Here is a 25,298-nt window from a genome sequence, read left to right on the forward strand (position 1 = left end):
ACTACCAATAATAATAATAATAATAATAATAATAATAATAAAGTCAAATTAGAACTCAAAGTTTAGGTGCCAGGAAGACGAAATACAGTAAAAGAAAATACAAAAAATAAAAAATAAATTGAAAACAATACTGTTATGGGTAATTAATCATACGGCCGACACCTCGGCACGAGGGACACCTCCAGTAGAAAGACAGGTACAAAAACGTTTCCCCAGACGCCCGGCAGCGGATCACGGGAGCAAGTTATTCGGGGGTCAATTCGCTCGTGGCCTCAGTTTGCCGCTGACAGTGACACGGAACGCAAGGGCAGAGTCCGGGTACACAGGGAAGGAGTACGCTACCATATCATACGTGAAACACTATATATTTTTTTTTTGGAAGTATCGTCAACTCTCTCAGGAAGACGGGAATGGCGCTGTGATTACTCATTATTAGGTTAGTGCTTTATTGAGTTTTCTTCAGTGAATTTTACTATAATTCACAAACATCAATATTGGTATAGAAAATTTCTTAATATTACAGATACTACACAAGACCAGATACATTATTAGTTAAATGTATATTGATAGTAAGTTAATGTTTGTTTTTTTAATTATTAGAAACAGCAATGCATTTTATTTTTACTTACACATGTTCTTGTTTTGATTATTTCCAATGTAAACATTATAGGTAAACTGTCTTCCGAATCTTTCATTACTTTTCGTTGATGATTACAGACAGGAATTTATTATCAATTATTGGAGGTTTAAAAGACGAAAAAATATTAAATCAAGCTCAAAAAAACAATTAATGAAAATGTTTGAAGCGTTGAAAGTACACGTGGTGAGTGAGGCTCAGTTCACTATCCCAACCGTAAACTTTGGCACCCATTCTCAGCTGGGTCAACTGTGGGTACGTCAGGAGAGCCAGTGATCCAGAACTCAGGAGGTGACCCCCGATGCTGTATCTCATTTTCAGAGCCATACTAAAGGCTACAAAATACTTAAATACAGTAGGCAAGTGTATACACCTTACGGATGTCTGTCACTGTAACATTACTTATTATCTGTATACAGTATGTGTTGTGTTCTGACATCACACGAAGCATGATTTAAATGTACTGGATCAGTATGTTGTGTTGTAATCTCACATCACTGGGGGGGAGTTTGTTTTACCATAACCTAAGAACACTTTATAGTTTGTTGTCATAACCTCACAACACGGGAAGTTTTTGGCATAACCTCACAATACTGGGAAAAGTTTGTTGTGTTGTGCTGGAACGCTGGAAAGTTTCAAGGAGACTGGATAGATTCATGGATGATAGAGAGTGGTAGTAACTCTCGACAGGAGCTGCCATGCACAGGCCAACCAGCCTATTGCAGACCTCCTTATGTTCTTATGTTCTAATGTTCGTAACCTGACAACACTGGGGTATAGAGATAACAAGGGCCATAAGGTGGGAACATGGTCTCAGACATAACATCGCCACACACCAAGTGTTATCCAGATAACGATGACGGAAGAACGAATATTTCACTCAGTATTCCGGCGTGACGGGGAAAACAAGTACAAATTTTGTATTAACAAAACTAAAACATTAAACATATTGACAAATATAACCAAAATCATACAGGTTACAATAACAGATACATATCATACAGGTTACAATAGATACATGTCATACAGGTTACAATAACAGATATATAAGAAAGTTTAAATAGATACATATCATACAGGTTACAATAACAGATACATATCATACAGGTATACAACAGATACATGTCATACAGGTTACACTAACAGATACATGTCATACAGGTTACACTAACATATATCATACAGGTTACACTAACAGATACATGTCATACAGGTTACACTAACATACATGTCATACAGGTTACACTAACAGATACATGTCATGCAGGTAACTAACTAACAGATACATGTCATACAGGTTACACAACAGATACAGGTTACACTAAACAGATACATATCATACAGGTTACACTAACAGATACATGTCATACAGGTTACACTAACAGATACATATCATACAGGTTACACTAACAGATACATGTCATACAGGTTACACTAACAGATACATATCATACAGGTTATACAAAGATACATATTGTATACAGGTTACACTAACAGATACATGTCATACAGGTTACACTAACAGATACATGTCATACAGGTTACACTAACAGATACATATCATACGGTTCACTAACAGATATGCACACCACATACACATCAGCAAGGTATAATTTAACAGATACATATCATACAGGTTACACAACAGATACTATCGTACAGGTTACACTAACAGATACATGTCATAGGTTACACTAACAGATACATACTGCAGGTTACACTAACAGATACATGTCATACAGGTTACACTAACAGATACATGTCATACAGGTTAAACTAACAGATACATGTCACAGGTTACACTAACAGATACATCATACAGGTTACACTAACAGATACACATCATACAGGTTACACTAACAGATACATAATCAAGGGTACACTAACAGATACATATCATAAGGTTACACTAACAGATACATGTCATACAGGTTACACTAACAGATACAGTCATACAGGTTACACTAACAGATACATGTCATACAGGTTACACTAACAGATACATGTCATACAGGTTACACTAACAGATACATGTCATACGGGTTACACTAACAGATACATATCATACAGGTTACACTAACAGATACAATATCATACAGGTTACACTAACAGATATGTCATACAGGTTACACTAACAGATACATGTCATACAGGTTACACTAACAGATACATATCATACAGGTTACACTAACAGATACATATCATACAGGTTACACTAACAGATACATATCATACAGGTTACACTAACAGATACATGTCATACAGGTTACACTAACAGATACATGTCATACAGGTTACACTAACAGATATGTCATACAGGTTACACTAACAGATACATGTCATACAGGTTACACTAACAGATACATGTCATACAGGTTACACTAACAGATACATGTCAAGGCGTTACACTAACAGATACATATCATACAGGTTACACTAACAGATACATGTCATACAGGTTACACTAACAGATACATGTCATACAGGTTACACTAACAGATACATGTCATACAGGTTACACTAACAGATACATGTCATACAGGTTACACTAAAGATACATGTCATACAGGTTACACTAACAGATACATATCATACAGGTTACACTAACAGATACATATCATACAGGTTACACTAACAGATACATATCATAGGTTACACTAACAGATACATATCATACAGGTTACACTAACAGATACATATCATACAGGTTACACTAACAGATACATGTCATACAGGTTACACTAACAGATACATATCATACAGGTTACACTAACAGATACATGTCATACAGGTTACACTAACAGATACATATCATACAGGTTACACTAACACAGATACATATCATACAGGTTACACTAACAGATACATGTCATACAGGTTACACTAACAGATATGTCATACAGGTTACACTAACAGATACATATCATACAGGTTACACTAACAGATACATGTCAACAGGTTACACTAACAGATACATATCATACAGGTTACACTAACAGATACATATCATACAGGTTACACTAACAGATACATATCATACAGGTTACACTAACAGATACATATCATACAGGTTACACTAACAGATACATATCATACAGGTTACACTAACAGATACATATCATACAGGTTACACTAACAGATACATGTCATACAGGTTACACTAACAGATACATGTCATACAGGTTACACTAACAGATACATGTCATACAGGTTACACTAACAGATACATATCATACAGGTTACACTAACAGATACATATCATACAGGTTACACTAACAGATACATATCATACAGGTTACACTAACAGATATACACTATATACACTAACAGATACATGTCATACAGGTTACACTAACAGATACATATCATACAGGTTACACTAACAGATACATATCATACAGGTTACACTAACAGATACATGTCATACAGGTTACACTAACAGATACATGTCATACAGGTTACACTAACAGATACATATCATACAGGTTACACTAACAGATACATTTGTAACAGAATAAGAACTAGGAACATGACCACACAAGCCGAAATATAAAAAGTTCGTCCAGGGTTTGTGACCTTTGACCCCAACAACGTTAACAACTTAACAAAATTCTAAACATGAAAATATATGTTATTGAAGGTCGAAGAAAACATTCGTACAGAGTGGTGTTTAGGCCGGAGTTTTATATATATATATATATATATATATATATATATATATATATAGAGAGAGAGTGACCAACATTAAAGTTAGTAATCATTTGTTTTGTTTTACGTTTGGCCAGTGTTTAGTTAACAATTGTGATCCAAATTTCTTATCAACTGTAGTTTAGTGAAGACTGGTTACCGCGAGTAAGTCTGGGGACTGGGGTTGCAAAGAGGAGCCCATGACGTGAGCGGGCCTGGACGTGAGACAAAATTGTGGCAGTCAGTTAAGAAAGGTCTTCATAGAGCTGACTGATTCGGTTAAATACACAGCATTTTATATTGACACGAGTTTAAATGTACACAAATGACATTCAAAAGGTACAAAAAGTTAAACTCAACTGACAACAACAATGTCGAATGCAAATTTGTTTTTGTTAAAATACAAATACAAAAACTGCTAAGAACAGAAATATTAAAAACAACAACTATCAATAAACAGTAAAAAATGACTACTATATCTTCCATATTGTTGTATTACACACAAATATAAAAGAAAAATCACAGAAAATTCTCACCAGTAATTATAAATGTAAAAATAATAATTACAAAGTGTAGCGCACGCTGAGTGGTGTGAGCATAACAAGTATATATAATACGTTAAACACTAAAACACACCAGCAAACACACCAAATATATAAGCTAATGTGAACGTTATTTTGAAATGGACAATGTGAGAGGTGGAATACAAAAAGTTACTTTAAATAAAATAAGTTAAATACAGAAAGATACTTTAAATACAAAAAAGCTACTTTAACACAAAGTTACCTATACACAAAGAAGTAACTAAAATACAAAAAGTTACTTAAAAACAAAAGTTACCTATACACAAAAACAAAAAAATCCCTCGCACGGGTAAAATATTCTCAGCTAGGTCAGGAAAGACTAAAAATACAGCTAGAATATACTAATAATAACATAATGGCGTCACCATTCAGCGGGACCACGCCTCCCCCACGTCAATATTCCCTCCCGCCCAATATTGTCAACTCACTAACTGCGCTAATTTCAATTTAACAAACAACCTCATGTGATCGTAAATGTTTACGTTGGACTCTGACGTTAATGTTTATAGACTTTCGTTTGGTTGTGTTTTTTTCTGATAAGTTCCTTGATTCTTGCTTGATGTTTATATTTGTGGTTCTCTTGCAATGACGTTATCGGTTAATTATTCTTATTTGACTGTAATGTTTAAAAGCGTCTTATTTGAGATAAGGTTAGTACTTTACTGATGTTACAACTTGATGTAAACAATGTACATATACAGCAGACATTCCAAGTTACGAGGGTAACTTACGAGTTATTCTCAACTTGTAGGAAATGAGTGGAATGTTCGAGTGCTAATGTGTTTTGCTGCTCCAGGTAACACAGCTATATCAAACACAGGTCTTCCAGGTAACACAGCTATATCAAACACAGGTCTTCCAGGTAACACAGGTATATCAAACACAGGTCTTCCAGGTAACACAGGTATATCAAACACAGGTCTTCCAGGTAACACAGGTATATCAAACACAGGTCTTCCAGGTGACACAGGTATATCAAACACAGGTCTTCCAGGTGACACAGGTATATCAAACACAGGTCTTCCAGGTGACACAGGTATATCAAACACAGGTCTTCCAGGTAACACAGGTATATCAAACACAGGTCTTCCAGGTAACACAGTATCAAACACAGGTCTTCCAGGTAACACAGGTATATCAAACACGGTCTTCCATAACACAGATATATCAAACACAGGCTTCCAGGTAACACAGCTATACAAACACAGGTCTTCCAGGTAACACAGGTATATCAAACACAGGTCTTCAGGTAACACAGGTGTATCAAACACAGGTCTTCCAGGTAAATACAGGTATATCAAACACAGGTCTTCCAGGTAACACAGATATATCAAACACAGGTCTTCCAGGTAACACAGCTATATCAAACACAGGTCTTCCAGGTAACACAGGTATATCAACACAGTCTTCCAGGTAACACGGGTATATCAAACACAGGTCTTCCAGGTGACACAGGTATATCAAACACAGGTCTTCCAGGTGACACAGTATATCAAACACAGGCTTCCAGGTGACACAGGTATATCAAACACAGGTCTTCCAGGTGACACAGGTATATCAAACACAGGTCTTCCAGGTAACACAGCTAATAAACACAGGTCTTCCAGGTAACAGGTGTATCAAACACAGGTCTTCCAGGTAACACAGGTATATCAAACACAGGTCTTCCAGGTAACACAGGTGTATCAAACACAGGTCTTCCAGGTAACACAGGTATATCAAACACAGGTCTTCCAGGTAACACAGCTATATCAAACACAGGCCTCCAGGTACAGCTATATCAAACACAGGTCTTCCAGGCACACAGGTATCAAACACAGGTCTTCCAGGTAACACAGGTGTATCAAACACAGGTCTTCCAGGTAACACAGGTATATCAAACACAGCACAGGCATATCAACACAGGTCTTCCAGGTAACACGGGTATATCAAACACAGGTCTTCCAGGTAACACGGGTATATCAAACACAGGTCTTCCAGGTGACACAGGTATATCAAACACAGGTCCCAGGTAACACGGGTATATCAAACACAGGTCTTCCAGGTAACACAGATATATCAAACACAGGTCTCCAGGTAACACAGCTATATCAAACACAGGTCTTCCAGGTAATACAGCTATATCAAACAAGGTCTTCCAGGTAACACAGCTATATCAAACACAGGTCTTCCAGGTAACACAGGTATATCAAACACAGGTCTTCCAGGTAACACAGGTATATCAAACACAGGTCTTCCAGGTAAACACAGGTGTATCAAACACAGGTCTTCAGTACTACAGGTATATCAAACACAGGTCTTCCAGGTAACACAGATATATCAAACACAGGTCTTCCAGGTAACACAGGTATATCAAACACAGGTCTTCCAGGTAACACAGATATATCAAACACAGGTCTTCCAGGTAACACAGCTATATCAAACACAGGTCTTCCAGGTAACACAGGTATATCAAACACAGGTCTTCCAGGTAACAATACAAACACAGTACACAGCTATATCAAACACAGGTCTTCCAGGTAACACAGCTATATCAAACACAGGTCTTCCAGGTAAACAGTATATAAACACAGGTCTTCCAGGTAACACAGATATATCAAACACAGGTCTTCCAGGTGACACAGGTATATCAAACACAGGTCTTCCAGGTGACACAGGTGTATCAAACACAGGTCTTCCAGGTAAACACAGCTATATCAAACACAGGTCTTCCAGGTAACACAGCCATATCAAACACAGGTCTTCCAGGTAACACAGGTATATCAAACACAGGTCTTCCAGGTAACACAGGTATATCAAACACAGGTCTTCCAGGTAACACAGATATATCAAACACAGGTCTTCCAGGTGACACAGGTATATCAAACACAGGTCTTCCAGGTGACACAGGTATATCAAACACAGGTCTTCGTAACACAGCTATATCAAACACAGGTCTTCCAGGTAACACAGCTATATCAAACACAGGTCTTCCAGGTAACACAGGTATATCAAACACAGGTCTTCCAGGTAACACAGGTATATCAAACACAGGTCTTCCAGGTAACACAGGTGTATCAAACACAGGTCTTCCAGGTAACACAGGTATATCAAACACAGGTCTTCCAGGTAACACAGGTATATCAAACACAGGTCTTCCAGGTAACACAGGTATATCAAACACAGGCCTTCCAGGTAACACAGCCATATCAAACACAGGTCTTCCAGGTAACACGAGTATATCAAAACACAGGTCTTCCAGTAACACAGGTATATCAAACCACACAGGTCTTCCAGGTAACACAGGTATATCAAACACAGGCCCCTCTGTGTAAATACAGGCACGTTCTGACAGGTCTCCAGGTAACACAGGTATATCAAAACACAGGTCTTCCAGGTAAATATAGTAAGTATCAAACACAGGTCTTCCAGGTAACACAGGTATATCAAAAACACAGGTCTTCCATAACACAGGTATATCGAACACAGGTCTTCTTCCAGAGGTAACACAGCTATATCAAACACAGGTCTTCCAGGTGTAACACAGGTATATCAAACACAGGTCTCCAGGTAACACAGGTATATCAAACACAGGTCTCCAGGCAACACAGATATATCAAACACACAGGTCTTACAGGTAACACAGGTGTATCAAACACAGGTCTTCCAGTAACACAGGTATCAAACACAGGTCTTCCAGGTAACACAGGTGTATCAAACACAGGTCTTCCCAGGTAACACAGGTATATCAAACACAGGTCTTCCAGGTAACACAGGTGTATCAAACACAGGTCTTCCAGGTAACACAGGTATATCAAACACAGGTCTTCCAGGTAACACAGGTGTATCAAACACAGGTCTTCCAGGTAACACAGCTATATCAAACACAGGTCTTCCAGGTAACACAGCTATATCAAACACAGGTCTTCCAGGTAACACAGGTATATCAAACACAGGTCTTCCAGGTAACACAGCTATATCAAACACAGGTCTTCCAGGTAACACAGCTATATCAAACACAGGTCTTCCAGGTAACACAGCTATATCAAACACAGGTCTTCCAGGAAACACAGGTATATCAAACACAGGTCTTCCAGGTGACACAGGTATATCAAACACAGGTCTTCCAGGTAACACAGGTATATCAAACACAGGTCTTCCAGGTAACACAGGTCTTCCAGGTAACACAGGTGTATCAAACACAGGTCTTCCAGGTAACACAGGTGTATCAAACACAGGTCTTCCAGGTAACACAGGTATATCAAACACAGGTCTTCCAGGTGACACAGGTATATCAAGCACAGGTCTTTCAGGTATACATCAATCAGTCCCTCAAACTCACTCAAATAGCCATTGTTAAATGATTTCCCTTTCCTTAATCTATTCTCGACCTTCTATTTCCACGTTTGTCCCGGCTGTTCAGGTCTTTATTCAACGCGTCACGGACCATTTTATCTGCGTTTAGTCGCCAAAAATAAAATCCGTCAAAATTTCCGTTGTGGACTCGACACAAACACGCGCGAAATTAATATTATTCTTGAAAAAGTGGGAAAAATGGTGGTTTTCATTGTGTCTCTCTTTTTTTCTCTCCGTCTGCCTCTCTCTCTTTGCTTCCATTGGTCTCTCTCTCTATCTTCGGCTACGTGGCTCTTTTCTCTCTCTTTGTATATATATATATATATATTTCTTTTCTTCTCTCTACATCAGCCTGCCTCTCTCTCTTCCTCTCCCTCTCTCTCAGTTCTCACGCATGGGGGCCCAGATTAAGCTATTTTAAGTAATCTCAGGTATATCTCAAGTGAAACTTTTAAAACACCGACAATAATTATGTTAATAACGCATTTCACACACGTAACATACATACATATATAGGAAGAGACGAGAAATTATTAAATCAAACTTGACGTACACGAACAGCATAAAACAATTATTAAATATAAACACCTAACTGGATAAAAGCACACACAAGTGGAGAGAGAGAGAGAGAGAGAGAGAGAGAGAGAGAGAGAGAGAGGCAGGTGTAGAGTGAGTAAATTAAAGCTGGTGGCGACAGGTGAGTCATAACAGGTATTAATGGAAACTGTCACACCCACCTGTCCTACCTTTTAACCCTATATTACTTTTTTTCATTCACTCACTAACTTTTATACTTTTAAACACATATATTTTTTTGAGGATGAACACATGAATGATCTCAGAAACTTTACGTACATCCTATGAGAAAGATGACTGGGTGTAAATACAAGTAAAAATGGGGGAATTAACTAGAGATGAAATAGAAAGTAAATATTAGCTAAAATGAAGAAGCAAATTAAGATAATGGGGGAGTTTCAGGTATCCTTAGAGTGGATCTGTCAGAAAATGGGAGAATGAGTGATGAATTGAACCAAAGTAAAGAGCAAGTGCAAGGGAAGAGAGTAAACAGGTGGATTGATAAATGAATGGAATATGAGATGAAGAGAGAGAGAAAGAGTGATGTTTGTGAAGGAGAATTACTAGACTAACATCGCTATTATAAGGTTGTGAAGAATAAAATGTAAATGGTATAGAGAAAAAACAGATAAGAACGAACGTGAATAGTGTGTTTGGGTGTGATAAGAGGCAGGGAATATAAAACAGATGAATCAGGGTTTGGCCAAGAGGTGTGTGTGTGTGTGTGTGTGTGTGTGTGTGTATCTGGCTACCTTGCTTTAATATGAAAAAAAGCTTGAAAAAGTATTACAAGCGCACACACACACACACCTTTTCCTGTATAACTATTCAGATTTCAGTGTAAATCTTTGTGTATAAATCACAATTAAATCTATATACAGAAAGAGGATTCTCTACACTTTGCCTTTACTGCAAGATGATTTACTGGGTGTTAAATGTATAATGTACTCGAATCATAAATTATAATAACAATCATGCTACTACTACTAATAATAATAATAGCAGCAGCATTGTACCTCAGGTGTTGTCATCATAGTCAACAGGTAATGCCATATACATAAATGGGGTTGTTACTAATTAATACTGAAGACCAGGTCTCTCTCTCTCTCTCTCTCTCTCTCTCTCTCTCTCTCTCTCTCCTTGTATATAAAAGTTTTTTATTTATAATATAATATATAATAACCCTCGATCAGTCTTCATTAATCACAACCATCGTGACACTCCATTAATATTATGTATTTAAAATTACCTACGCGGGTCACCAACACAATTTTTCACTTTTTGCCATTTTTTTGTGGTTCATATTAGGGGAAAGTATTGTGGCCGATTTTTGGAGGCAAAAGAAAAATTAATTTGAGTTGTATGTTGAGGTATGAAGAGTTTTGAGGGTGACTTAAGCGCTTTGGAGGAGATATACGAGTTTTGGAGTTGTCTTAAGAGTTTTGGAGATGACTTAAAGAATTTTAGAGGTAACTTGAAGAGTTTGGAGGAGACTTATGTTATAGATAAAGAGTTATGGAGGTGATTTATACTACAAATAAAGAATTTTAGCGGCCAATATTTCCCTGAATGTGTGTGTGTGTGTGTGTGAACTCTTCTACCTCGTGTAAATAAAGGGTGGAATTGAACCAAACTCGGTGGGTGGATATATCAGAACAACATCTTCCCAACGAGTTCGATAATCAATATTTTGCGTCGTTGGGGTAGAGAGTTATGACCTCTTTTGCCCTTTGTTGTGGCGCAGCGGGGAACCTCACAACTTTTGCTGACATCTTTCTTACAGCCCAGGAAATGTTCAGTGTTTACCATGAACGTCTTAGAAATAGGCATGAGTGGGAAAGGGTGGTGGTGGTTAGGGAAGTAGGAGGGACAGAGAGGGGGTAGGGGTGATGGGAGGAAGGGGGAGAGGGGTGATGGTGGTAAGGATGAGAGGGATGATGGAGGTAAGGAGAGGGATGTAGGGGGAGAGGTGATGGTGGTAAGAGCGGAAAAAGAGTGATGGGGAGGGGAGAGGTGGTAAGGGGGGGTAGGGGGTAATGTTTAGGAAAGAAAGCGGACATTGTAAGGATAAAGAGACACGTAGAAATAACAAATTACCATGGCATGTCACACACACAGCAGAGGTATACTGTTCATACGTAAATACATTTCGCGAAACCTCCATTTTACGGACTCCACTCTCCATATAATCCGTTAGATGGGGGTTTCATATCTAACGGATCCCCAATATGACGGACTTTCATCTCTACAGTTCGTTAGATGGAGGTTTCACACATAAAGGGGTATATACGTCTAAGGAAATATGCGCAGAATCATTATATACACATTCAAAACAACCTAGATATATTTTAATACATATATATACACGGATATCTTATATAATATATACCTGGATCTATATACGTATGCTGTATATAGGCCCTCGTCATCAAAGACACGTAAGGTAAATATTTCCTTTAGATATAGTACTAGTAGTGATGATAGTAGTAGTAGTGATGGTGGTTATGTTCAACAGATCAATAGCTGTCTTCTGGAACCACTCCAAGTTACAGCTCTTATATACAGTCTAAAATGTTTCGGGATCTGTAGAGCCTACAGTCTCTGTTAGTATACTGTCTATCTTCTGTATACAGTATACCTCACATACATAACCATCCATCAACTTCAGTATATACTGTGTATATATATACACACACAATGAATGGAGAGAGGTTGTCAAGGTGGAGGATATAGAAGAGAGAGGCAGGAAGACTACTGGTTCTGTCATCTTTATGGAAATCCACAAAGCCTCCGTCGCTTACTGAATTTATCAACATTTTTACCAATTACTATGTTAATGTATGCACCACCGCCCATGTATATATATATATATATATATATATATATATATATATATATATATATATATATATATATCATGTAAATCCACAATGAAAACGTGGCTAAGATAAATCTTGATAAAATCACACCTTAGCTTCCGTCTTTATTCAAGACATCTTCAGAGGCCTCTGAAGATGTCTTGAATAAAGACGGAAGCTAAGGTGCTCCGTTGTTTCCATTTTCCCGTGTGATTTTATCAATATATATATATATATATATATATATATATATATATATATATATATATATATATATATATATATATATATATATATATATATATATATATATGTGTGTGTGTGTGTGTGTGTGTGTGTGTGTGTAGTGTAGAGACGCCGCCAGTGGTGTAGACAACATTGTGTGGTGGTATTAATCAAGGCAGGATTATATCTATAAGCTAACTGACCCAACTTGTTCAGACTCAGGACAGTTACGTCGTCTGTACTAGAGTTCTGGTGGCCCACGGTCTTCCTCTGTCTCGATAAAAAAAAAGACATTACGATTTTTTCATTTTCATTCTTTTTATTTACTGTATATACGAGTATAAGTTAATTATAACGTGGCTCACTCTAAGTCTCCTTGTCTTGTTATCTTCCTCCCCATCTCTCTTTTTATGAAAAAAAGCATAAAAATAATAAACAAACATAAACAATACTCAAGATAAATGAGAATAATGTAGCCAAGGTGTCAGAGGAGGGTGAGTGTAGCAGCGTGTGTCCTGCAGGAGGGTCACAGTCACACCTACCACGTTTACACTTGTACTACACCACTGGGGGCCAAAAGGTCAAACGTCACAAGCAAACTTTTGAAAGAGGTATTACCCTGCAGAGGTTGACACGCTCTCAAGTGTTAGCTAAATAAACTTGAAACTGATGTGCAGCAGCTACCTATATGCAATAACAACAATAATAATACACACTACCCTTCGATTACGTGTACGAGTATTAATGCATGCTATTGGATAACTTAAAGATTAACCCACAGCTTATTCCACCTTAAGCCGAGCCAGCCTAATTCTAACCTAACCTCACCTGCATTGCGTTAGGTTAGGGTGTTTAATCAGGTAAAATAAGCTGGGGGAGTTTATCTTCAGGTTATCCACAATATTAATACTTTAAGCTTCACTGAAAATAATAATCAAAAGCTGGACCAACACAAGAGATACATACATTGCTAGGTGACCACAAGCTTCTAGTACAAATTTATCATAGCGAGGAGTGTTGTGATTATATGAGACAACTGTGAACCATCGATTGTTTTGTGTGTGTGTGTACACGAAAGCGTCATTTATCATCCTCTAAGTTTCAAGTGTTAATATACTAGTCACTATCTTTTTATTATATTTAGTTCTTCAGTAAAACATTTTACTCCGTGTTTGGGATTAGCAGCTGCCTGAGCCAGAGTGGGCAATGTGTAGGGCTGACAGACAGACATGAGGTGAGTGTGATGTGTGTCACAAGGGAAGTAATGAAGTTTATTTCTCTTTCCTCAGGTTCTCCTTGTCTTACGACCTCTGATGCTGAGTGTGACTTTCGATGACGTCTGCTAGCGTCTACGTGGTGACCTCACGACCACCTTCCCCTACACACATGTGGTGGGCGGTGGTGACAGCGTGGTTGTGGTTAACCCCTGTAGTCTCAGGACAGTATGGGCTCCTCGCGCCGGCCTTCTTGTCACTGAGGAGCGACCCTGGGGTGTTGTTGTCCTCGTCGGCAGCTCTCAGGTCAGGGGCGGTCCCCAGCACGCTCCTGACCAAGCTGGGGGAGCGTCCGCCTCTCCCCCGCCGCAGTGCCTCCACCAGGGAGAGCGAGATAGCCGCCATCTTCAGGGGCGTGGCCTACGGCGCCCCGACCCAGGGTCCAAACTCCACATCACCTGTCCCACCCACAACCACCACCACCACTACTACCACCAGCACTACCACCACGACCCCCACCACTACCCCCAGGGAGGAATACAGGCCCTGGGCAATGGAGGATGGAGGGGTGGAGGTAGTGGGACTACCACACAACACTGTGGTGTCTACAGCAGCAGGAGGGGAGGTCTCCTACGTCCTCCACGACGCCACCAACGTCAGTGACGACGGGGAGGCGCCACCACGACCATCCCAGGCCACCATCCTGATGGACGATACAGCCACAGTGCCCGCGGCCGCCACCATCGCCACCACGGAGGAGGGTGTGAGGGGCTGGGGGGAGAGAGAGACGACGCCTCTTATAGTGGATATGTCTGAGGTGCGGTGGTGGCTGGGGGCCGCCTGGTGGGTGCACGTGTACGTGTCTGCAGGTCTGTTGGCCCTGCTGGCTGCTGCTGCCCTCTGCTGCATGGTTCGATCCACCTCGGGCGTGGTGCTGCCCCGCCCACACTACCTGGGTATCCACACACTGGTGTTCCTGGCCGCCGCCCTCAGAAGTCTCCACTTGTTCCATGATCCCTACGGCGTGGAGCGCCGCCTTCCCGAGGCTGCGGCGGCGGCGGTGGAGGAGACCAGCTGGCCTTGTTTGACGGCAGCACTGGCGGTGCTTGTGGTGGTGTTGGCCCGGGCAGGGGGTCACTCACGGCCCACACGTCCACACGCCACCCTCGTACTCACCCTCATGACGGCACTGCATCTGTCCGTATCCATCACCGCCCACTTGGCCGCCCACCTGCTAGTGAAGTACGCTCTCCCCTTGCGGGTGGTGGCCCGGGCCGTGACGGCCACTTGGGGAGGTGGAGTGGGAGGTGGTGGGGTGTGGGCTGGTTGGCGGGCGGAGACGTGGGCGGGGGGTGAACGGGGTCAGCTGCTAGCAAGGGTTACACGATGGGGCGGGGGAGCCACCCAAAATTCTGGCCTCCAGCGTGGCGCCCGCCTGGCCCTGGTGGCCAGTGTGGCCCAAATAGTGTTGGCCATATTGCAGCTTTACATATTGGTAGCGCCCCTCACCCCCGCCGCCCATGTGTGGGCTTGGTGGACCCGCGTGAGCCTGGCCCGGGGGCTGGAGCTGGTGGTGGGCGTGGCGGTGGTGACGGCGGCAGGGCTGCTGGCCCAGGGGCGCCCCGCCCACGCCCGCCACGACACACACATCTTCTCCGTGTTAACCAGCTGTGGACGGGAAGCACGGGTGGTGAAGGGCGGGCGTAGTGCCAACGTGTTCCCTGCCAGCTCGGAAAAGCAGCACATCCTGGGCAGCTTCACCCTGCGGCCCGCCCACCACACCCTCGACCACACCGTCAAGCGGCCGCCCCTCGACTGGGCCTCGCCCGACCAGCCCGACCACAACACCAACCTCCACTCCGTCACGTCAGACTTCCAGCTCCTCTGGAATCGCGAGAGAACACAGTCAGCTACCACCTTCCGGCCGCCCTCCATGTTGGTCAACGACAGCGGCTTCGTCAGGTTCCGTACCCAAGTGGACCCAGAGCAGGCAATGGACGACGTGTTCAACCAGTCGTCCCTCAACCTGCGTAACGCGAAGTCCTCTGCGTCGCCGTACATCAAGACACATCACAACTACAGCAGCCAGACATTGCCCTCCACCAGGTACTACTGCGGCCCCGTCACCAGCGTGTCCTCCCCCGAGCGTTCGCCCATCAGGAAGCCGATCAGGTCTCATACCACCCGTGGGCGGCGGGCGGGGAGCAGAATGGGCCAGTTGCGTCCCGTCTCCCCCACCCAACATCACCTCACTCTGCCGGCGTCCTCCGCCAGCAGGTACGACGTTTGCAATTACGACGACTACGAGGTGGCGCCCTACTACCACCATCATTCTGGAAGCGTCTCCGGCAGTAGTAACATGTACGCCACGCCCCACGCCAACTCCCCGCGTCGTCATTATTCCACGCTCGGCAGTCGTCGCGAACCGCTAGTAGGCGTCCACACAGGTCGCCAGCTGACCCAGGACATCAGGGTGTGTCAGCCCTCGGACGCTCTCAGCGGCGTACTAGAACCCAGCACGTGTTCGTCCCTGTCAGAGATCCACGTGGACTACCTGACCGACGTGTCCTCCTCTAACGACGGCGTCAGCCAGGGGTCACTCCCCTTCCCCTGCCAGCGACCACGGCGACACCACCACCTGCTAACTCTCCCCCTTACCTCCACCCATTACGCACACTCCAACCCCACACACACCCACAGCCACGCCCACAAAACCCCCAGCTCTCCCCCCTCCTCACCCAGCCACCAGCCGGATGTAACCCCGGACTCGGCCGTGGTGCTGGACTACTGCTCGTCGGGCGAGGAAGAGGGGGAGGAGACTGCGGACCCTCGCGAGTCGCAGCAGCAGGGGGAAGACTTAATGCGTCTGAGCAGCACGTCCCTGAGCAGCGAGGTGAAGGGCCAGGCAGGGTCACGCTCAGGGCTGCTCAGTAAGCTTGTGGGCAGCAGCATGAGCGTCAGTTGCTACGGCTATTCCCCCCTGGATGTTGATGACACGTCCTCCCCTTCCCAGGAGACTCCAGCAACAGCTGTAGCCAAGGTGCGGCGAGTGGCGTCTTCCAGCGATCTCCAAGAGGTGTGTGAGGCCTCCAGGACGACCTCCACGTTACCTCGACCCCCAGATACTGTGACGTCACTTTGAGGCAGTTTACCATACCTGGAGGTTTTGTGTTTACCTCCACACCTCATCATGACAAGGGGGAGGGGGTCTATTCTCTCACATCCACACACCATCACTACCATCCCCTGTCTCTTACTTCACCCCCTCCAACACCTTCACACTCCCCTCACCCACCCACACACCACACCTCCACTCACCCACACACCACACCTCCACTCACCCACACTACACCTCCACTCACCCACACACCACACCTCCACCCACCCACACACCACACCTCCACTCACCCACACACTACACTTCCACTCACCCACACACCACACCTCCACCCACCCACACCACACCTCAACATATCACCCCGAGCTTGAGGTCCCCTTTACCGTACATCCACACTATATTACACCCCGCCCCCAAACACCCACATCCCCTGACATTCCTATCCTCATAAACTAACATTCTTTCCAAAGCACTACCATGATCCCTTGAACCCACCCTGATCTTACCCTCATCCTCCATCCCCACCTCACCCTTCGCCCTCACCTCACCCTCCATCCCCACCTCACCCTCCACCCCCACCTCGTCCTCCATCCCCACCTCCTTCACCTCAGTGTATATAGGTCATCCAGGTCACCTCAATATGAAGGTAGAGATAGTGTTGTTAGCTCCTCCTCAGGAACCTAGAAGCTGTGGGGCAGGTTGTGGCGGCCTGCATCCTACACCCCACTGACTGTGACATTCTATAACATGTATGATAGCCTGTAATGTGGTAATGTGTGTGACAGCCTGTGATATGAGCTGCACTCTGTCTATCAGCATGTAATATGTGTGAGTGACAGGATGTACCATGCCTGTAATATGTACTGTAGCCTGTAACAGGTATATATGGCATCCTGTAACATGTATTTCACACTGTAAGGGAGCATTTAACCTGCACTGAGCTGTTTATAATAAGCAGTTGGCTACAGGCTCTCTTAAACCTGTAAACTCATGAACAATGTCAGCTGTCATAACCAGCCTGTAAATTGTCATGAACCGTCACGAATTACTATTAGCTCTCTTAAGGCGGTTATAACCTACCTGGAAACAACCGCTAAGAAGCTGGCAGGGGACAAGAATGAGTTGGCAGGTGTCAATAGGGAACAAGGAGGATCAACCAAGTGTCAAGTGATAGCACAGGTGTCAAGGAGGATCAACCAGGAGTAAAGTGGTAGCACAGGTGTCAAGGAGGATCACGCATGTGCCAAGTGGTAGCACAGGCGTCAAGAGGAAGTCAGCAAGTGTCAAGAAGAATCAAGCAAGTGTCAAGTGGTAGCACAGGTGTCAATAAGAAGCAAGCAGGTGTCAAGGAGGATCAACCAGGAGTAAAGTGGTAACACAGGTGTCAAGTGGTAGGTAGCACAGGTGTTAAGACGAATCAAGCGGGTATCAAGTGGTAGGTAGCACAGGTGTTAAGAAGAATCAAGCGGGTGTCAAGTGGTAGGTGTCATGTGGTAGAAAGCATGTGTCAAGAGGTAACAGTAAGGTGCAGGTCGCCAGCTATAGGTGTAAGACTGGAGTCACTGTGATAAACTATTTTTGTATGTGTAGAGTATTATATCTTCTCCCAGGATCAACGTGGATATATTCTCTAGTCAACTGGGAAATAAAACTTAAATATATACTACCAATGACTTTTTCTATATACCGTAATGAATAAGTTAATAATAATAATGATGAAGATAATAATAAAAACAACAATAATGATAATAACTATAATAATACGAGAAAATATAGTAATGATGACAATATGACTAAAATAAGATGAAAAAAATGATAATAAATATAAAAAAATCACAATAGTCAACACACAGAAAATACAAGAAAAACAAAAGTACGAATAATTAAAAGAAATATCACAAAAGCAGTGAGCCCAATTAACGCGGCTAACAGTTAAAACAAAAGACATAAACAAGGAAGAGTTACACATCAGATACAGAGACACAGTGTATAATACTACTCCACCATTATGATTAACTGGAAAACATTGCCTAATTGTTGTGGGGGGGGGCGTGTTTACAATCTCACTAATTAGGCATTATCGCCAGACTAAGCTTTAAAACACATTCATTTCGCCAAACAGGGATGAAGTTTGTTGTTTCTTCATTGACGTTGTTTTCCCTAAATTATGCCAGACTTGTAAGTAGAAAACAGAGTTACTACACCAAGACACATTATCAAGTCAACAAAATTTTCAGCTAAAAATCATTCTTGGTAACACTGACACTGACACCAACTCTGGACAAAGGTTTATCGTCCTAAGAACATGAGGATATTTTCCCCTGGTATGTATTAAGTCCCTGGTCATCTAATAAGCACTGCATGATCACAGTAATTTACATCATTCAAGTCTGTTTAATGATGAGTTATCACATCTGCAACAAGGGTTATTAAAATATTTTGTGAATACTCTTACATATGTTGTTATTCCTGAGTACATTTAAAGAAGTTCCCATTCATACGATACTTTCATTAAACATATATGACAGCCGTGTGGACATTACTAAAGATACACTACCTTAATGTTCTGTCCAATAATACTTTGCAGGTATTATTACCTTCACCCTAATATATAATGTATTTCTTAGCATTATAAATACCCTCTAGCGCTGGGAAACCCTTTAGTATTATGAACAACACCCCCCAGTGTACCGTAACCTCTTTATATTATGAATAACGCCCCCTTGAGTACGATAACTTGGCCTTTTGGGCGCGAAAAGTTAATCACTCCCCTGTGTACCACAACTGGCTGCCGGACGCACAATGAATCATGTCTTCCAGTAAAAAGTAACCTTTAGTGTGTTAAGACTGAAAATCTTGTATACGATAACAAACTCCCTTATGTACGATAGCCTATTTTTTACCTGGTGGTTACCTGGTGGCACAACTATAACGAGGAGCCTCATGCACACTAACCTTATCTCTTGAAGTAACCTTGAGTGTCATGACTGGGCTCATTAATATTAATCAACTCATGTAAGATGATCATTAAGTTAATTTACCTCTTGCGTTACAGATGAAATCATAGCGTGCGATAACAACCCCAGTTAAGTACGAGTGTCTATTTTTTGTTTACTCATCTAATCCTTGTCATTTGATTGGATAATCCATACAATCATAAGCGTCATGCACCTTCAAACGTACGCAGCAAAGCTTATGAAGCTGTAGCTTGAAGTTTCGCAAGACCTTTAAAACAAATTCACAGTACCAAGTCATCACAAACGAGTGTTATATCTAAGCTAATTTTAAAGGTACGAGAGCTCTTTAAAAGCCATCTTCAAACACACGCATCTAAAATTTACCACACCATATATTTTACAGCTTTAAGTCAGCAGCTAAAAAAATAAAAAGTAACTTTAGGTGACCTGGGAAAATTTAAATGACGGCCGGATTTAAAAGCAATTACGTACTAGGAGTTTTAAAAGGGCGGCGCCCCTGGTAAATTGAACACGACCTTAGCCCCTTGTACACACCCTTCCTTCACCCCTCCCCTGCCCCCCTTACCCCTCAGTACCCTTCCACTGCCCTCTCTTTTTCCTCAACCCTCCACTGCCCTCTCTTGTCATCTCTCGCCCTCCCTTACCCCTTCCCCGCCCTTCACTACGCCTTCCCTCCAACCTCCTCTTCCCCCCACAATTCTACACCCTTTATAGTATACCCTTTCCACATTCTCTCTCTTATCTTTATCCTCTCCCTTTTATCCCCTTTTCCCTCTCTCTCTTCTCTTTATCCTCTCCCTTTATCCCCTTTCCCTCTCTCTCTCTCTCTCGTCTCCCCTCCCTTCCATACCCAGGACTAGAGGGGATTTCGGCAGCATTTCAAATTACAGTCAGAATTGAAACAACCATTTAATAGACTGGACGGGTCAGTCCTAGCACACACTGCGAGTCCCTCTCTGATTGGCCACTGCTGACACAAGAGTCCTTCTCTGATTGGTCGCCGCGGGCACAAGAGCCCTTCTCTGATTGGTCACCGCGGGAACAAGAGTCCTTCGGTCATTGGTCACTGCCCGGTCCTGGACGAGTGTGTGTTCTTCTGTGAGTGGTCAGCACTGGAGTAAGAAATCCCCCGAGATTGGTCAATATTGGTACACAAGAACTTTCCTTTATTAGTACAGTTCATATATATATATATATATAAATATATATATATATATATATATATATTATATATATATATATATATATATATATATATATATATATATATATATATATATATATATATATATATATATACAGATAAATACGTAAGAGAGCACCAAGAACAAACAACAAGCAAGCACACATACAAAAGCGACTACTAAGTCCCTCTCCTGAATTGTGGTCAAAACTAAACACAGTGAAGCCGGGGATTATAAAAACAGTAAAAAACATTTAACCCCGCGACCCTACCTCACCCCGCTCCCCCTCCCGACCACCAGATTATAGGGGGGATACCTGAAATATATTCACCCCCCTCCCGAAACATTCCCTGAACTATATGATAAAATATATTCACCGCCTGAAGTATATTCTGGAATCATTCCTGAAGCATATCCTAAAATATCGCCTGAAACATATTTGCCCTCAGAAATATACTACATTCCTGAAACATATTTATCCCTTAAAATATATCCCGATATATACTGTGTTGTAATACATTCAAGGACTGAAAAATATCCCCAAATATATTCTCAAACACGATTGGACTGAAATATATCCTGAAAATATTCACCCACTGAAGCGTTTCCTCAAATATACCCTGATATATGTTCTAAAATACATTCTTGAGGTAAATATATTGATACACTGACGGTCTTTATCACAAACAATATATACGACGGAGGAAATATGTTCCAAAATATACTCAAAGGCTGAAATATACTCTGAGAGCGAGAGAGAGAATAAACAAAGTGTGAGTAGAAGAAGAAAGTAATAAAGGAAGTAAGAGTCAGACGAGTAGAGGAAAAAGACCAATAACTTCGCACCTCGGCAGACAGGTAAACACAGACAAAATAACGGGAAAGAACAACATATACACACATACTCTCTCTTATGTGGAACAGAGAGAGAAAGTCTCCCTCTCCCACACTCTTCTTCCTTCCTAACTCATACACTCCCTCACTCTTCCACACCCTCTCTCTCTCTTCCATACCCTCTCCCTCACTCTTCCACACCCTCTCACACTCTTCCACACTCTCCCTCACTCTAACCCCACCCCACAGTCCCACACTTTCTCACATTCCCCACACTGTGCCACACCCTCTTCCAATCTCCCACACCCTCTCTCACTCTCCCACACCCCCTTTCACTCTCCCACACCCTCTCTCATTCTCCCACACCCTCTCTCACTCTCCCACACTCTCTCTCACTCTCCCACACCCCCTTTCACGCTCCCTCTGAAGCACAATGAGATTCCGAACAGATATATGTTGCTCACTCTTCCCTTCCGGGGGGTCAGAGATGGCGGGTGTATTGTGTAGGGGGACGGCGTAATGGTGGCTCTATGGTGGGAGAGTAACAAAATATTTGCTCATAATTTTTTCAGAGAAAATGGATGGTCTAATGTAGCACTATGGTGACATTATAGTAACTCTATGGTGGCTCTATGGTAGTTTTATGGTAGCTCCAGTGACTCAATAACAGCTCTAAGGTAAATATATGGTAGCTCTAAATTGATTATGGCAACTAGAGGTAAAACTATGGCGGGTCTATGGTTGCTCTAAAAGTGACCCTATGGTAGCTCTCAGGTGGAGGAATGGTAGACAATGGTGGGTTAATGGTAGTTTCACACACAACAGGTTATAGAAGAGAGGGGGATGGTAGTAGACGGTCACATACGTTATTGTTGAGAGGGAGAGAACAGGGATGTGAGAGGGAGAGGGGAAGACGGATGAAAGGGAGAGAGAAGAGGTGATGGAAGAAAAAGAAAGGGAAGGAGAGAGGGAGGGATGGGAGAAGAAAGGAGTAAGGATTGAGCAGGGATAATAGAGAAGGAAGGAGAGAGAGAAGGGGGAACAGGAGAGGGGAGAGAGGAGGAGGAGGATGGAGAGGGAGGGATAAGAGAGGAAAGGGTTGAAGGAGAGGGGGAAAGGGAAGGAGGGAGGAAATGAAGGTTAAGGAGGGGGTGATAAAGGAGGGAAGGAGTGAAAGAAACGAAAGAGAGAGAAGGGAGGGTGGGGGGGTTAGAGGTGAGACAGGATGGTCACGACACACCATGATTCACGCGTCCTCTTCAACTCTCCACACCATTGTCTCCTCCCATTGTCCTCCACACTGCTTTATCACAGTTTCTTTCTTTCCACCATTATCTCTCATACCTGGTGGCTCCACTCATGTCGCCGCCTTCTTATTATTATTCTTTTTCTTCTTCCTGCGTTTTGTTCTTTCAGTTTGCCTGGTTGTCTTGTGGCTACGGGTATATTTTGGGTTTTTTAATTTACACATTTCTTATCTTTATCTATCTTTCGAGCTATCTCCGTCCGTCTAATTTCGTCTAACATCTTTTGCTGTTTCCGCTTCTCATCTTTTCTTCTTTTCCTATTGCGTCTCCTTCTCTTCCTTCTATTTCATCTTCTCCTATATCTTTATCTTCAATTGCTCACACACACACACACACACACACACACACACACACACACACACACACACACACACACACTACAGGTAACCAAATGAAGGTGTAATAATAACACTATCAATTAATTATCAGTAAACCTGTCCTCACATTATTGAATTTCCGGCTCATTTAATTATTGAACTTCCGGCTCATTTATGTGTATTGGAAACCGATGGAAGTCATTTAAATAACACTACGACAACAACAAAAACTAATAATAATAATAATATCGTAATAATAACAATGATAATAATACTAATCAAATTATATCACGATGGGTATTACCTAATTTAGTCTACAACTGATCTATTAAAAATACAAGACTATCCTTAACGTAGTACCTCAGGATTCAGAACTTAAACCGGGATGTCAGTTTGGTCAGGTGACACTCGGCCGGGCCTTTACAATGACCGGAGATATATAATTTTTTAGCTCTATCAATCTATTCCACTTTGATACGAACATTACACTTCACATCCTGAACAAGAAGCCCCACGAGACCTTCTCCTCCTCCTCCTTATTGTTTCCCTTCCTTCTCTTTTTCCTTATTCTCCTCTTCTTCCTCCCCCCCCCTCCTCTTCATTATTACTCCCTCTATGCCTAATACCACCTATTTATTTATTATCTACAGTATATACCCTACCACCTAATTAATCCCCTCACATTCAATACTTCAAATGCATTAATACGCTGTCAACTGATTCTCTAATTAATTACAAAATGGACTCGAGAACTACAAACTAACCAAAATATAACGTAAATCCAACATGTAACACAGTTTAATATTCAGCAACAGGATCAGGAAATACTGGCATGATGCATTACCAGGTTTGTATCATGATAGTTTGTGAGTGAGGAAGATCGAGAGTTACTGTAGTTTGTGAGTGAGGAAGATCGAGAGTTACTGTAGTTTGTGAGTGAGGAAGATCGAGAGTTACTGTAGTTTGTGAGTGAGGAAGATCGAGAGTTACTGTAGTTTGTGAGTGAGGAAGATCGAGAGTTACTGTAGTTTGTGAGTGAGGATATAAATACAACTACAAAAATCTAAAGGACCGTAAATAGACGTTAATCACCCCCCCCCCCTTAAACTACATGACCCTCAAGTAGTTGATGCCAAAGGGTGACTAAAAATGTCCAGATATGTCCATGTAAGTAAACTTTTGATATAGTCTGTACAGTATTCAGATATAAATAACATGACATAGGTGGAAGTTACTGTGCATGTTAACGTGATAGTTGTACAAGATAAGATAACATTACTTTTCATTCTTATTTTAGACAGGCAAAACTCCACTATTTTCTCCACCTTCTAACCCTTCCTTCTTCTAGGCCTTCCTTCCTCCCCCCTAATCCCCCTTTCCTTCCTCCTAAACCCTCCTTCCTGCCTCATGATCCCTTCCTTCTAATCCTTCTCTCTTCCACTCC

At 42.2% G+C, this 25,298-nt stretch overlaps 1 protein-coding gene across 1 annotated transcript; it reads left to right on the forward strand.

Moving 5' to 3' along the window:
- Positions 1–289: 289 nt before the first annotated feature.
- Positions 290–17,424, forward strand: LOC121860819. Its single transcript, XM_042358206.1, has 2 exons — positions 290–436; positions 14,192–17,424. Exon 2 carries the CDS (start codon positions 14,235–14,237, stop codon positions 17,256–17,258), a length of 3,024 nt encoding a protein of 1,007 aa, XP_042214140.1. The 5' UTR covers positions 290–436; positions 14,192–14,234; the 3' UTR covers positions 17,259–17,424.
- Positions 17,425–25,298: the final 7,874 nt, after the last annotated feature.

The sequence above is a fragment of the Homarus americanus genome, unplaced genomic scaffold, assembly GCF_018991925.1.
Source record: "Homarus americanus isolate GMGI-L3 unplaced genomic scaffold, GMGI_Hamer_2.0 scaffold23617, whole genome shotgun sequence".
Lineage (NCBI taxonomy): Eukaryota > Metazoa > Arthropoda > Malacostraca > Decapoda > Nephropidae > Homarus > Homarus americanus.

Bases quoted from the DNA above. Each gene is read 5' to 3' on its own strand.
- LOC121860819 (XM_042358206.1), top strand. From the start codon at position 14,235: ATGACGTCTGCTAGCGTCTACGTGGTGACCTCACGACCACCTTCCCCT.